A 16,905-nucleotide genomic window follows, 5' to 3' on the forward strand; every position below is an offset into this window, starting at 1 on the left:
ATTTCGGATACTTGGTGTGAGGTGTGAAAATGAATGTGGGGTGGGGATCAATTTATAGGGTTGGAAGTCGTGGATGGGGTCCACGACTTCCTGAAACTCGTGGATAGGGTCCACGAGTCGTACCTGCCCATGGTACTTGTGCCCTAGCCACGCCTCAGATTCCCATGCCTAGCCCTAGCCTGGGCCAAAGTCGTGGGTGCAGTCCACGACTTTCATTGAAGTCGTGGCTGACATCCACGAGTCTCCTTAATTCACTTACACAGAACTCAGTCCACGACTTTTTTTTTTGAATTTGTATTTATTGGTGTATTTATGTGTTGTGTTTTTTTTGAAATTTGAAATTTGAATCCGAATTTAAATTTTTTTGAATTTTGAATTTTGAATTTTTTTGAATTTTGAATCCGAATTTAAATTTGAATTTGTTTGAAATTTTATTAAAATTGATGTGTTAATGGTGTATTTATGTGTTGTATATTAAATATTTCTTAATTTTTCAAATATTGAGAAAATGTTGAGTAAAATATTTAAATATTTAGAAAGTGTATATTAAAATTGATGTGTTAATGGTGTATTAAAATTGATGTGTTAATGGTGTATTTATGTGTTGTATATTAAATATTTCTTAATTTTGAAGTTTTGAGAAAGTGTATATTAAAATTCGGAAAGTGTATACTAAAATATTTAAATATTTTTCAAATATTGAGAAATTGTATATTAAGTTGACGTGTTAATGGATTATATCTAGAAAGTATATATTCCGAATTATGTATGTACAAAAATTACACCACTTACAAATAATTACACAAAAGTGAGATATTACAAAAATTACAAATAACTTTACTTTGTTGGGACTGAGAATCATCCATTTCATTGTGTATACGTGTAGTTTTTGGTCTTCCAGTACGGTTCCTACGCATAAGGGGATTAGGAATGAACGTTGGACCTAAGTAAGAAGGCCAATATTCTTCATTTGCAATGGGTTGAAACTCATGTCCATAAACCTTCTGTAAGTTCTCTAACCTATAAATCGGTGATATAAATTGGCCATAGTCTAAGTTCAATGATGCACAAGTAGCAATAACATGTGAACATGGCAATCTAAGTGATTGAAATTCCCCACAATCACACCAGTTGTCCATTAATCTAACTGTGTATACTCTTGCGTATCGACTACCACCGGTACTAGCAACTTCGACTTCCGACACTCCTGAATCCCTCGAAAAATTTCGTACAATATGGCTAGTAGCTTTTCGATTATTTTCATTAATCACCTTACTCAATTCTTCGCAATAAACATGACCCGCCCTGATCATGTTATTTGCTTCATTTCTATGGTGTAGAAACCAGGAGTTCAGTCTATGATATGTTGCTCTAACAAGTGCAGTAATGGGCAAGGCCCTTGCTCCTTTCAGAACCGCATTTACACATTCAGCCAAATTCGTCGTCATATGGCCATACCGTCTCCCCTCATCATATGATTGCGTCCATTTTTCTTTTGGGATTTTATCTAACCACGCTGCCGCCTTAGAGTTTTTTTGACGTAATACAGCAAGCATTCTCTCAAATCTTGGCCGCATCAATTCATAGCCTACAACAAGTACAAAAATATTCACAAAAATCCAACATACAAACAGTTTCACATAATTGACATTCATTTCAACACTTACTCATTTCAATGACTTTTTCTTTCAGATCATTATCTCTGAACTCCTTGTTGAAATTGCTAGCAACATGGCGGATGCAATATACAGAATGACCATCACACCATTGAGGGAGCTCAGTACGTAATGCACCTAATAAACCTGTACCCCTATCTGATATAATGCAAATATTTGGTTGTGGGGTAACATATGTCCGAAGATTGTAGAAAAACCATTCCCATGCCTCTTTGGTCTCTCCTTCTACAATCGCAAATGCTACTGGAAATATACGTCTGTTACCATCTTGGGAACTTGCTATTAACAAAGTTCCAGTATACTTTCCAGTCAAAAACGTCCCATCAACTTGAAGGATTGGTTTGCAAAAACCGAATCCTTCAATGCACGGCTTGAAAGCCCAAAACACCCTATCAATAACTAAAGTATTATGTTCATCAAGGTTAGATGCTGAATATCTTACAATTGTACCTGGTGCATAATATTGAACAGCATTCAACCAACGAGGTAACTCCTTGTACGATCCCTCCCAATCACCATAAATTTGGGCCATTGCCATTTGTTTAGCAGTCCAAGCCCTCCTATATGTGACCGTATAACCAAAACGAGTTACCACTTCCTTCACTAATGCTTTGATTGGTATACCAGGATCTTCTGATACTAGTTGCACAATGCAGTTTGCGATGAAAGATGAGTTCAACTTCGTGTGATCTTGTGAAATATTAGTGGATACACAAGTGTGACTTCCACTAATTTTTCTAATCTCCCAAATATCACGCTTCAAACTTTTTGATGCTCGAAGTCTCCATTCACACCCAACACCATAATATTTACATTTTACAACATATCTATCTGGCCTAGACTCATCGACAACGTAATCAACAGAATTTCTAATATGAAAATGTTTTACCGCATTTATTGTTGCCTCCTTTGATTCAAATTGCATACCAACAAATAACTCATTATCTATTTCATTACTTATGTTACTACTTCTATATGGAAAATCTTGTCCAGATTGTTGATCAATGTTAACGAAAAAAGATGAAGGATTATGATAGGTTACGCTAACTGCTTCATGTGTGGTAATCTGAACATCATCATGCTCGTCATCATCAAGCTCGATGTCCTCCTCATCACTAAAATCACTAACAATATCTCTAATAATTGCCATCTACATATAAGAGTAAAAAAAACAAACATATTTAAAAAAAAACAAACATATTTACATTTAAACAAATGTAACACGTAAAATTATATATAAAATAAAAGATATAACAAAATTTTAACAATTGAAAATTACCTTAAATATTCAGAGTTCTTCAATTCCAGTATGATGCAATTTTTTTATACAGTTCAATTCTTCCTCCAGTGTGGTTTTACACTCGGGGATGGAAATATATATAGAGCTTGGAAATCGTGCACGGAGTCCACGACATTGCATGGATCTCGTGGACCTTATCCACGACATTGCCATGAAAGTCGTGCATGTGGTCCACGACTTACAGGGACCTGACACATGGCAGGGAACTCGTGGATGGGGTCCACGACTTTCCAGGGAAATCGTGGATGGGGTCCACGAGATCCACTAAATTTTACCCCAATCTCATAAATAATTCAAAACGTACCCCAAAGCTGGGATACAGTAATTTTCCCGAGATTGTATGGTAGATTCTATAATATTGGATATGATATTAATCTTATAGATAATATGTTATATTGTTTAGGTTAACAAGGAAACTATAATATGTATGATTAGTGTTTTTAAAACCGTTTCATATCGGTCGATTGAACCGGTAAACTGGTGAACCCGTCCCAATATCAGTACGGTACAATAACTATACCAATCATACAATCATACCAGTTAAAATTGATTAAAAAGGTCACATCGACCAGTTTTCAATTTAACCGTATCGGTCATACTAACCGATTATTATTTATTTTTCAACATTAATGTTAATAAATTATATATGTATATCTAATTTCACTAGTATGCGTTCAATTAGTGAACCACTATACTACTTATTTTATCAGTACTCTAACCGATTTAATGACCGGTACGATATTAATAACAATGTCTATAATAGTTAATATAAAAATTTATAAACAATCACTGAATCATCTTTAATTTAATCAAGTTATTTATATTTAATAATTAAACACAAATAATAAACGAGTGTAAAATCTATACATTAATAGTATTAATATTGTAAAAATTTATGCACAGTAAATATATTATCTATAATTTTATTTGTATTACTTTATAAAATAAAAATGATAAATAATACAATGTACAAAATTCTTATGGTGTTAATATATAAATTTTTCCTATTAATAAACAAGTAATAATCAGAATATAAAACTCTGAAGTCATTATCGCAAGCTTTCTCACATGACAACAAGTACACTTTAAAATTTAAGTAACTATCTCACCCTTAAATGTGAAAACCCTACCTCTACATCCTCACACACCTTTGCTTCTTTTATTACCCCTCCGCCGTCGCCGGAATCTGACGTCATGCTTAACCGGAGCTCCACCGTACGCTGCCTCTCTTCCATTTCCCAAATCCTCTTCGCCACCATTACCATAACCACTATCACCATCATGACCATTTTCTAAATAATCTCAGACTAAACGTCGTGCTTTCTTTACCTCCATTCATTCCAAGCAAAACCTTCTTCTAAGTTTCATTTGGTTCGGGTTTGAATAAGAAATTCGTTTCAGAATCGCGTTGAGTCATGGCGATGCTGAAGACCTACAATAGCAGTGCGTGCTTCAGAGGATTCGAATTCCCTGTTCATCGTTCCAATGCCAATAAAAGGTTAAATTTTTGTTGTTGCAATTCTTTATTTGCATGTTGATTTATTTGTTTTTTTTTTTTATTTTTATTTATTTATTTGTTGTGGACTATATCTTATAATCACTTTCTATTATTATTATTATTATTATTATTATATATTTTCAGATGGATTGTGTTTTTCAAGATTTTTAGTTCTGATTCTGGTTTATTTACATTTATGTTGCTTCATTTGTTTGAAAATGGAAATAGGGGTTTGGTAGGGTTGTTATTGAGTGCATCACTGCATTGTACTTTATAAATGGTTTATAGGTTTTTAATAAAGATGGTTGCTTTCTGTTTAAACTTAGTCAAGAATGGTTCCTAATGTAGACTGCAGTGTTTTAAACTGCGGTCACAGTTGCGGTTACTACGATTGTGTTAATTGCGGCCATTGCCATGTGGATTGCGGCCACTGCATCGTGAAATTTTGTGATTAAATTATTTTTTGAATTTGAAGCGGTTCAATTCGACCTAGATGTGGTTGCGCTGTGACCACATCATTGTGATTCAGTATCACATAGCTATTGCAGCGGCCACTGAAACCGCAATATTGTAACCACATTAGATGATGTGGTCAACAATTTGAAATAATGGTAGATTGATTAGTTGAGGTATCATGATCTCAACCATTAATCATTGTCGGGGATTTAGATTAGTGTACTTTCATCTGTAAAGTGCAAAATGTAATTTATTATCAGAGAGATTGATGTGCATCCATTCCCATGCATTTAAGTTTCCACTTTCCGAATTCTAAGTCCAGTGGTTGATGCCTACTGCACTCCAGAGGGATACCAAACTTTGTAGTCATGAATCCAAATATTTGTCTGTCTAATCATTTTAATATTTGTTTGTATGAACAGAAGCTCATACTGGAAACCTCCACAAGCAGTTGTGATACCCAATTTCCACCTCCCAATGCGCAGCTTTGAGGTGAAAAATAGGTGAGGTTTGAATAACGAGTGTATTGTTTCAAGCTGATTCATTGTGCTATTAAATTTTTTCTAATCTAAGAACTTAAGATCTATTGGTTTTTTCTTTATTATTCACTTTGAGGTTTAGTTTGAAATATATACAAAGTTTATATGTCATATAGATCTGTATCTTTGTTCTGCAATTATGCAAGTATATATTTTAAGGAATGCGGTGTTGTAAAATTTTTTTTGATCTACATTTCTGATTTCATGAGTGCTTGTTTGTGGAGCTGGTTTTTGTTGACCAAAATGACCTTGTTTTCCCAATTCTTACAATTCTGTTTCCAAACATCATAAGAATCTCAAGGAATGAAAAGCTTTGTGGAAACTTGTTGATGTGAATTGCTTTATGTGTACTGTTTCTACAGGACATCAACCGATGACATAAAGTGTCTGAGATTAATAACTGCCATTAAAACTCCATACCTACCTGATGGCCGATTTGATCTCGAAGCTTATGACGTCTTGGTTAAAACACAGATCGAACATGGTGTTGAAGGAATTATTGTTGGCGGCACAACTGGCGAAGGCCAACTAATGACCTGGGATGAACACATAATGCTAATTGGTCACACAGTCAATTGTTTCGGTGCGAAAATTAAGGTTGTTGGTAACACTGGAAGCAACTCCACAAGCGAAGCAATTCATGCTTCCGAGCAGGGTTTTGGTGTTGGAATGCACGCTGCCCTTCATATCAACCCTTACTACGGCAAAACCTCCATGGATGGTTTGGTTTCTCACTTTGATGGTGTGCTTTCCATGGGGCCTACTATCATATATAATGTACCTTCACGGACTGGTCAAGATATTCCTCCACATGTAATTCAAACCTTGGTTCATAATTCTAACCTGGCTGGTGTCAAGGAGTGTGTTGGAAATGACCGGATCAAACAATATACCAGTAACGGAATTGTCGTATGGAGTGGGAACGATGATCAATGCCATGATGCTAGATGGGACTATGGAGCTACAGGAGTGATATCTGTTACCAGCAACCTCGTTCCTGGTTTAATGCGCAAACTCATGTTCGGGGGCAAGAATTCTACACTAAATTCGAAAGTCGCGCCTCTGATCGATTGGCTTTTCCAGGAGCCGAATCCAATTGGTTTGAACACAGCTCTTGCTCAACTTGGGGTTGTGAGGCCAGTTTTCAGGCTACCATATGTACCTCTCTCTGTGGAAAAGAGGATAGAGTTTCACAATTTGGTGAAGGAAATTGGACGAGAGCATTTTGTTGGAGAAAAGGATGTTAGGGTTCTTGATGATGATGATTTTATCTTTGTTGACAGATATTAATTTATATAGTATTTTCTTCAAGTCTCATTTCTATTGTAGTGTGGGGTTTTTGTATGTTCACTAAAAAAAAGTGTGGGTTTTGTACCCTTTTTAAGTGTTTTGGCAAATTTCATAAGCCAAATAATATACAACAATGTTAGTTAAATAAGCTTATAAGAGAACATTTGATTTCTTTCTATGACTATTTCTAGCTTGAAAATGGTTCAAATTATTTCTATAGTACATGTTTTACAGAGATTCCTTTAAGATCAAAGTTCTTTCAACACTCATCTCTTTTATTCACTATATTGGAATCAGGGAAAAAGGAAGAAAAAATGCACTATAATGTAAGAATTTTCTAGTTGGAATAGGAGTTTTTAACATTATCATTGCATTATTGATCATTCATATTTAATTAAAAGGTGATGTACTAAATGTATATAAAATATAAATAATACAAACAATATATTGATTGTGTATAAATATTTACATTGATGGTATATAAATATTAGATTAAAGAAATTAGAATTCTTATCATTTTGACATGTGTTAATTCGTTTTCACATATACTATTTCTTGTATTTAGTTACAACTTTAAGAAAACCCACAAATGTGTGGAAATCAAGTGAGTATAAAATATTAATCAAACAACCACATTCCCTTTACATAAAAGTTTGAATTTTGTTCATGGGATGATCCAAATTTAACATCACTCGGAGTCTCCACGATATGAATATGTTATGCTTTTTCAATTGTTTATAATATAGGTTGGCTCGTAGCTTATTAACAATTTAGACTCTTAGAAGCACTTAGAAGGTTTCACATAAGTGTTCTAAGTTCTAACACACTCTTAACCTAAGTTGGTTACATCAGAATAAATAAATTTATAATAAAAGAGAAATAGTTAAGACATAGACACAAGAAATATATCTAGGTTTATCCTCCAAATAAAATAGAACAACGTTGAGTACTTAGGACTACGACTAAGATATTGAATATATACATGATATTATTTCCAACTTGGGACATTGACGCAATAAACACATGAAACTCTCACTTAATAAGATTTAGAGAAAATAGATGTATTCCTGTACATAATTTTATCCTTACAAATGAAGAAACTGTTTAAAAAATTAAGTGATGCAAAATTAACAAAAAATCAAATCGAAAAGATTAAGTCAACCACATGAAGAGGGAGGCCACAACAACTTGAAAATATCACCATATAAGACTAGCTTAAGTGGTGCTTGATTCCTTAGCACAAGCCATAAGATTAGTGATTCTAAACGGATAAGACGATACCATAACTATAGGGTTCACACCGTCAAAAAGAAGCCATGATGTGGATTATATTTTTGTGATTAAAATGTATAAAACTTTATTTTATGACCTAGAAAATATGACATTTATACCAAATTTTTCTAGGTCAAGAATTGATTAAAGATCAGGGAGGATATTAATATATCATCCGCTCGTATTAAAATGATAGACTCGCTAATTACATGGATTAATTATACCTTAATATATTGAATTAAAAATATTATAACAAAAGAATATTTATTTATTTTTTTATCTCACAAGATTTTATTAATTAAATCAAGGGTACATAATTCTTAGTTGATTTGATTTTATTAATGAAATTAATTTCATTTAATTAAAATGAACCAATAACAAATAGACTCTATTGGTCGTTAAACAACTTACCGTTAGTCAACCCGTTTTATGGCATACGGAAATATTTTCTTCCCCATTTTGGGCGTTTTACCTATAATATGTTCAAATATATGATTCTAAAGATTCTACATTTGAGAATGAAAAGTCATTATTTTTCCACCTTATTAAACCTTTAGTCACTCTATATCTCAAATGCATTTTGATATAGAAAATACATATTTATATTTATAGCATTAAACTCATGATTTTGAAGTTTCTACCTATCTACAATGTTATTCACCTACCTTCACCTGAAAAGGAAATAATTTTCCACTTTTTTGATTCTTTAATGGCTTCTCTCAAAATGTATGTGACCTACCCTCATAAGGTGTCTCAATATGTCAAAAGGTGTCTTAATATCAATTTTTTGTATTTGAAAGAATGAACATTTTTATATTATCATACTCATGCATTTTAAATCTTTTCCCTCTATCTACTAGGCCATTATTGTGATTTCTTTTATATTTTGCAGAGAGAAAAAGTTATACAATTGGTTATAATATTTGTATCATGATATTCTTTCTATACTAACAGTTGTTTCATGATTTGACCTCATCTCATTTTCTATAGGATGTCTGAGAGGTGCATGTATCCTAAAATTTTCAAACTAAGAAGAGAAAATCAAAACGTTTTTTTATTTTTAAAAACACCTTCGCAATGATGAAGAGATCCATTTTGCTATGGTTGGAAGTGTTATTTTTGTTTATTTTCCTTTTTTCCCTCTGAAATTGAAACTTGGGGAAGTAGGTTATAAACATATTATTTTTGTTTTCTACATGCAATTTTAACTATAACCTTAGTGTATATATTGGTCAGAATGAGATGTTACTTATTTGATTTCAAATTTTGAATGTTTTTTTATATTTTTTTTATATTCAATAGTTCAATTATTTGGTCACTAAGATTTCTTGATTATACGATAAATTAAATATTAACTCCCTTTTTTCTCTTTCTACATGCACAATTTGTCATTCACTTTACCTATTATTTTCTTGAAAAGGAAGTATTTTTCCCAACTTATTGAACCTACAGCGAGTCAGCGACTTACCCTCAAAAGGTGTCTCCATATCAATTTTTTGGGTAATTAAACAATTATATATTGTCAAACTCATTCATTTTTAAGTTCTACTCTGTTTACAACGCGATGTGATTATTTTGGTAATTGTTTGAAGAAATTATCATGCTTTCTTTTTTTAATTTGAAAATGGTATAATTTTTTTTAATATGAAAATGGTATAATTATCTTACTTTCTCAAGATTAAGATTATATTTCTTTAAATTATTATTTTGAAATGTTTTTTTTTTCAATTTAATTTTGTAAAGAGACTAAATGCTTAAGTTGTAAAGTAGTGTTGTTAAAGCTGTAACGGTTATCAAATCGGTCAGGGTACTGACATAGTGGTACAATGGTTCAACCGGTGATTCAATAATTAAACCGGACATACCTACTTATATTTGTATATATATAAACCTATAACAAAAAAATTTCCAATAGATAGATACTCAAATTTATAATCCATGTTCATAATCTACTCAAAATTCATATAAACAAACAACTTTAAGTCTTTAACAAATTCAAAGTCTAAATTACAAAACATATATCAATCCAAAAGTATCACTTAACAACCGCAAAATATAAATAAATGACACAAGTTTACAACTCACTCTACAAAACAAATAATTTTGGAGTTTTAACATTTAACACTAAGGAGTCAAAGTTGTCTCATATCGATATTATATTTTTGCACCAAATCCTATATTCACACAATACTCCAAGATTACACACAAATGTCACTGAGATTACACACGAATGTTAGGAACCAAAAAATGTGTAATGTAAGTATACCTTGGAAAGCATGTGCCTTGAACTGTTGAAAAGATGTGTTACATTGTAATGAGTTTTTAAGTTTTTTTTTCAAAAAAAAAAAGTGTATAAACCGGCCGGTTCACCGGTTTTGACCGGTTTTGATACTTGACCGGTTCAACATCTGTATCGTACCGGTTAGGGGACCGATTCACCAGTTTTCCGGTTGAACCGGCCGGTACGGTTATGGTTTTTACATCTATGTTGTAAAGTGTAGGACTATTATCAAGTGATTCATGTTGATGTGTAGTGTAATATCCATATCATATTCAAGTGATTCATAAATGAGGTATTATGGATAAAGTAACTCTCAATGTATTCAGAGAGGTAAAAATTGGATGATTTTCTATGTGATAAAAGAAATTAATTTTTGTTATTGGCTTTGTGTAGAGTGGTGAAAATAGATATTAGAAATGCCAGACTAATTAATAAAGTAAAGATATGTGTAATTACTAATTTAGAATATGCTGAAATAATAATTGTTAATAGTGAAATATTAACACTGACGTTAAACTTTATAAAAGAACAACACTAGATTGAAGGGTTATGTTGTTATGTCAATTTTCTATTTATTTTATTTTTATATATAATTTAAACTTATGCATCTCTCTTAAATTTGAATTTTTATATTTTTAAGCTCTATTTATTTGCCGTCAACACAATTTATGAAATTAAATTTTTTAATGTTTTGTGGTGGTGAATTTGAATATTTTTCATTTTAATGTGTATGATTTTAGTGAGAATATTTAAATGAATTAAAAGGTCACATTTCTTCTTCTATTGAATTTCATTTGAGTAAGAAGTCATTGATTGTTGACTTCAATTATATGTTTAAGATCATACATGCTTATGTTTTAAATAAAACAGGACTCATAAGTTTCTTAATTGATATATTTGGGACATAATATGCATTAATGTTTTATATATGGCATTTTTAATTAATGTATTTTTTTATTAGTATTTTGAAAAAAATATTTTTTAAAAAAAATTCTATGTTCACTTTTTGCATAAAGTAGATATTTTTGTCACAATTGCATCAATGGATTTATTTTTAATCATTATTTTGAAAATAAAACTTAAAAAAGTAGGCACTTTGCAAAAGAATACATGTATACAATATTACTTCCAAACTCACAAATAAATGTACAACTCATATTGTAGATTTTAAAAGTAAAATAAATTAAAAACTGTCTATATCAAAAAGCAAATAGTTGTAGAGCTATACTGAAACTAGAGCTTGAATGAGGGATAACTCTGGCTAAGAATCTATCCCCAGTTTCTATATTTTAGTTAGAGTTGTATTGTTTCTTAGTTTGTATGTCTACCTATTCTGTGGTTGCCTATCTAACTAAAGATATCTTCAAAATAATTATTCAAGGGATATAGTAGTCTCCAATGAAAAAAGGCTATGAAAAAAATAATTCTAACCCTATGCAACGTAAAAAAATTCAAAAGTTACCGGAAACTCATGATATTTGAAAGAGTTAAGCTAAAATCATTATTAGATATCTCAAAAGCAATGTCTGACGCTATGGTAGAAGGGAAAGTGTACAAAGAATAAAGAACAAAGTGTTGAGTATTTTTATTGTCAGACTAAAAAGTTCGAAATACACGATTAACTTGCACTATATATGATTTAGTGACTTTACCAAAAACAAATACTTCCTATTTTCTAATAAAATTATGATAAATTCATTAGATTTTTGTATAGACAAATACCTAAATAACAAATTGTAGTTACTTGCTCCTTTTAAACTTCTATAAATTGTTGATCTATTATTTACAATTTTTACATATTGCATACTAGGTAGTATAGTTGTCTGCAAAGGAAATAGATTGTGAAGAAGGTTGTGGAATGGGAAAAAGTTCTGTCTAAAACTCAAAAGTGATAGGAAACTCATGCTACTCAAAGTGCCAAACCATTATTGGCTATGAAAAAGATTAACTCTACACTATCTTTAATAAAATACAGCCTAACTTTGTTATATAAGTATTAATCACAAACTCAAATTTAATTTTTACTTTTAATTTCCCACTTCTATATATTGTATGATTGACTTGTAAGAAATTTTGGGTCACAAATGTAATATTTAAATGTGTTTGTATCATTATTTTTATTAGCTAAATTAAAGTGGTCTACTGCAAGTAAAGTTATGGCTATAGACATAACTATCATGAACATTATTGTGTAGATACCATATATCTTAATTTCTATTTTTATGATGGACAAAAATAAGAAATAAGAAAATTCAAAAGGACATCACCCTTCATGAAAGGGAGTGCGTCTTATAAATAGGGGTTATAGTCCCCAATTGTAGACACAGCAAAAAATTAAATTCTATTCTTTTCATCCCATCAGAAAAGGAACTAAAGAGTAAGGGTAGTCTACATTGGAAGATCACTAATCCATCAAGAAATTCATTTCTTTCAAGAAGTTCATTTCTTTCAAGAAGATTTCATGGATCCTTCAAGTACGCTTCTGTTTTTCTATTTATTCTTCATAATTTGACATGACTGATATAGTTATATGATGATAGTATTCTTGTCATATTTAGTATCTTCCATGTTATAAGATTATTTCTACAAGTGGTATCAGAGCCACTTTCCTGTTAAATCATTAAGATATAAATTTCCGAATCCGCATTTTTTATTCAGATTTGATATGAATTGTTTTTTTGATATAGATGCATTATTTTAGAACTTTTTTTTGTGTAAGCATTAAAATACATGCATGTAATTATCTATATTGAATATATCTGTGTGTATCCATGAATGTGTATAATCAATACTCAAACGTATGCACTGTGTTCTGCAACTTCAACATATTTTGGTTCAATCTGCAATCTATAACTGCATATGCTCATTGCATATTTGACTTGATAATTGCAGTGGAAACAAATGCATCAAAATACACTGTTAAACATATTATAAATTTGACATGCATATTATATATTTGCATCATAGTGTAGTTAAAGTTTCATCTTTCCGGTAATTTTTTTTTTGTGGTTCAGACATATGAAATTAAAGTATAACTCAATATCCATTTGTATTACAAACAATGTTGTTTTTGGGTTGAAGCGTTAGATTTCTCTACACAACCTTCTCTGCCTCTGTTCAGTGTTAGTTATTTTTTTAATGTGATACCGTTTGAAAATTTAAAATGTGATAAAAGATCTAGTTGGTATCAGACACGTTTTTTTTTAATGAAAATGTGGCTCCTTAATAGTTATTATTATTACTAGGATAAATTAATATGTTCTTATTGAGTTTCCATATATATACTTAAAGACATACTCATTCTGTTGTAATTAGGAAAGAAATAAATTATTATTATTGTTTATATCAAACATGCGATAAATAAATAATAATTACTTTGGATTAAATGTTAATCAAAATTCAAATAATTGGTTATATTTGGATTATAAATTTGTTTAACATATTAAGTGATTCAATTAAAACAAGAAGTTGCCAAAGTGACCTCTCTTGTCCAGATTGCTCATGATAAATGTTGAATGTTATTATGTATATATATTCATGCGGATATTGATTGGCCCAAAGGAAGATTAATATTTGGCCGGATTATATGCACATATGTGATGGTAAATATGTGATAATTATAAAGTTATATATGTGAATTATAAATCAATCCAAAGAATGATTTATTATTTGACATGGATTATTATCAATGTTTGACCATTACAACAAGAGTATCATTAGCAATTAATATTATTGTCCAAAGACTTAACATTAATGTTGCACTTGGTATCTTGAGATAAATTATACCATATTTGAATTTGATTGTATATATGAATTTGAATTATGATGTGAGTATATATTTATGTTGTTTATTTTGTTCTCTGTTTTTTTCTGCAGTTAATGTTGCTACTATATCTGCTAACATGAATTCGGTTCAAATCCTTAATGGTACCAACTTTAAGGATTGGAAAGAGAACATCTTAATTGTTCTTGGCTGCCTGGATCTTGACTTTGCACTAAGAATGGAGCAACCCCTTCTATTGTGGACTCTAGTACCTCTGAAGAGAGAAAAACTTATGAGAAGTGGGAGCGCTCCAATCGCATGAGTCTTATGATCATTAAGCGCGACATTTCGGAGGCATTTAGGGGTGCTATTTCTAAAAGGATAACAAGTGCCAAAGAATTCCTTGCTGAAATGGAGAAACGCTTTGCCAAAAGTGATAAGGTAGAAACAAACACACTATTTCAAAGCTTGATTTCTATGAAGTATAAAGGCAAAGGGAATGTAAGGGAGTACATAATGGAAATGTCTAATATTGCTTCCAAGCTTAAGGCTTTAAAGCTTGAGTTGTCGGATGACTTACTTGCTCATTTGGTGTTAATATCTCTTCCTGCACAATTCAGTCAATTTAAGATAAGTTAAAATTGTCAAAAGGACAAATGGTCTCTTAATGAGCTCATTTCATATTGTGTGCAAGAAGAAGATAGGATGAAGCAAGAAAAGACAGAAAGTGGTCACCTAGCAAGCACATCTAAACATATGGGAAAAAAGAGGAAATATAAGAATACTAAGAATGAAGCTGCTAAGGGTCCAATGCAAAAGAAGCAAAATAATGGCGAAAAGGGTTGCTTCTTTTGTAACACTACTGGACATGTTAAGAAGGAATGTACCAAGTATCATGCATGGCGTGAAAAGAAAGGTATGTTCCTCACTTTGGTCTGTTCTGAGGCAAATTTAGCTTCAGCACCTAGAAACACTTGGTGGTTAGATTCTGGTGCTACTACTAACATTAGTGTTTCAATGCAGGGTTGCCTAAGTTACCGAAGGCCAACTGATGCTGAAAGACGCATTTACGTAGGAGATGGCAAGTCGGTGGATGTAGAGGCAATAGGGCATTTTAGGTTGTTATTAAGTACTGACCATTATTTGGATTTAATAGATACTTTTGTTGTACTGTCATTTAGACGAAATTTAATTTCTATTTCTTATTTGGACAAATCTGGTTATCATTGTTCATTTGGAAGTAATCAATTCAGTTTATCTATAAATTCAAGTATTGTTGGAACTGGTACTCTTATGGTGTATGACAATCTATATTTGCTCGACACAATTGCTTCTTATAATGAAACCTTGAATGGGGAATCACGTGGTACTAAGCGTAAAGTTGACACTGCAAACTTGGGAATGTTGTGGCACAAACGTCTAGGTCACATCTCTAAAAATAGAGTTGAACGACTTGTGTCAAATGAGATCCTTGATACCATTGACTTTACAGACTTTAATGTCTGTGTTGAGTGCATCAATGGCAAACATACCAAACATAAGAAATTAGGAGCATACAGAGCTACAAATGTCTTAGAATTGATACATACAGATATTTGTGGGCGATTTCCAACACCATCTTGGAATGGTCAGCAATACTTTATATCATTCATAGATGATTATTCTAGATATACATACCTATTTCTTATACATGAAAAGTCTCAATCTTTGAACGTGTTCAAATCTTTTAAGGTTGAAGTTGAAAATCAACTCAATCAAAGAATTAAGTGTGTCAAATCTGACCGTGGTGGTGAATATTATGGTAGATATGACGGTCCAGGTGAACAACGTCCAGGACCATTTGCCAAGTACCTAGAGGAATGTGGGATCGTCCCACAGTACACCATGTCAAGGTCACCTAGCATGAATGGTGTTGCTGAAAGACAAAACCGGACTCTTAAGGATATGGTAAGGAGTATGATATGTCATTCTACTTTACCAGAGTCACTTTGGGGAGAGGCATTAAAGACTGCAGCTTACATTTTAAACAGAGTACCAACTAAGGCAGCTGTTAAAACACCTTATGAGCTTTGGACAGGTAAAAAGCCTAGTCTAAATCACCTTCATGTTTGGGGATGTCCAACTGAGGCAAGGCCTTATAAGCCAAATGAAAGAAAATTGGATCCCCGAACAGTGAGCAGCTACTTTATTGGTTATTCTGAACGATCTAGGGGTTATAAATTTTATGATCCCAAATTAAAGACAATTTTCGAGACTGGAACTGCCATGTTTTTCGAGGATATTGAGTTTGGGGGGAGAAATAAGGTTAAAGACTTTGTTTCTGAAGAAGAATCAGTTTCAATTCAAGGACCTATTCATACACTTGTTTCTGATGAAGCAAGTATAGAACCTTTTCAAGACATTGTTGTTCAAACTCCACTTCAAGATGAAGAACAAACTCAAAATCCTCAAGAACTCATGCTTCAAGAACCAATACCTTTGCGAAGGTCCACTAGAGTAAGAAGAAATGCTATTCTGGATGATTACATAGTATTTCTCTAGGAACATGAGGAACATGATGGTATAATGGAAAATGATCCAATCAATTTCCATGAAGCCATGAAAGATTCCAATTCAGAAAAGTGGATTGAAGCAATGAATGAGGAGTATAAGTCAATGCAAGACAATGAAGTTTGGGAGCTTGTCCCATTACCAGAAGATGTGAAACTCATTGGTTGCAAATGGATATTTAAGACCAAACGAGACTCCAATGGTAATGTGGAGAGGTATAAAGCTCGTCTTGTAGCCAAAAGCTATACTCAAAAGAAGGGATTGACTATAAAAATACTTT

The 16,905-nt window shown here is 32.0% G+C and overlaps 3 protein-coding genes across 3 annotated transcripts; 2 read left to right on the forward strand and 1 right to left on the reverse strand.

The window, feature by feature from the left end:
* Window positions 789-4,265, reverse strand: LOC109357463. The gene is made up of 4 exons (XM_019601475.1): window positions 4,125-4,265; window positions 2,604-2,826; window positions 1,668-2,126; window positions 789-1,588 (listed from the first exon to the last, which is right to left on the reverse strand). Exons 1-4 carry the CDS (start codon window positions 4,263-4,265, stop codon window positions 789-791), a joined length of 1,623 nt encoding a protein of 540 aa, XP_019457020.1.
* LOC109350518 (4-hydroxy-tetrahydrodipicolinate synthase, chloroplastic-like) lies at window positions 4,052-6,843 on the forward strand. The gene is made up of 3 exons (XM_019591751.1): window positions 4,052-4,474; window positions 5,353-5,433; window positions 5,832-6,843. Exons 1-3 carry the CDS (start codon window positions 4,392-4,394, stop codon window positions 6,757-6,759), a joined length of 1,092 nt encoding a protein of 363 aa, XP_019447296.1. The 5' UTR covers window positions 4,052-4,391; the 3' UTR covers window positions 6,760-6,843.
* Window positions 14,394-14,714, forward strand: LOC109357544. Its single transcript, XM_019601573.1, has one exon. The coding sequence runs from the start codon at window positions 14,394-14,396 to the stop codon at window positions 14,712-14,714; it is 321 nt and encodes a 106-aa protein (XP_019457118.1).

The sequence above is a fragment of the Lupinus angustifolius genome, chromosome LG01 (genome assembly GCF_001865875.1).
Source record: "Lupinus angustifolius cultivar Tanjil chromosome LG01, LupAngTanjil_v1.0, whole genome shotgun sequence".
In the NCBI taxonomy this organism is placed as follows: domain Eukaryota; kingdom Viridiplantae; phylum Streptophyta; class Magnoliopsida; order Fabales; family Fabaceae; genus Lupinus; species Lupinus angustifolius.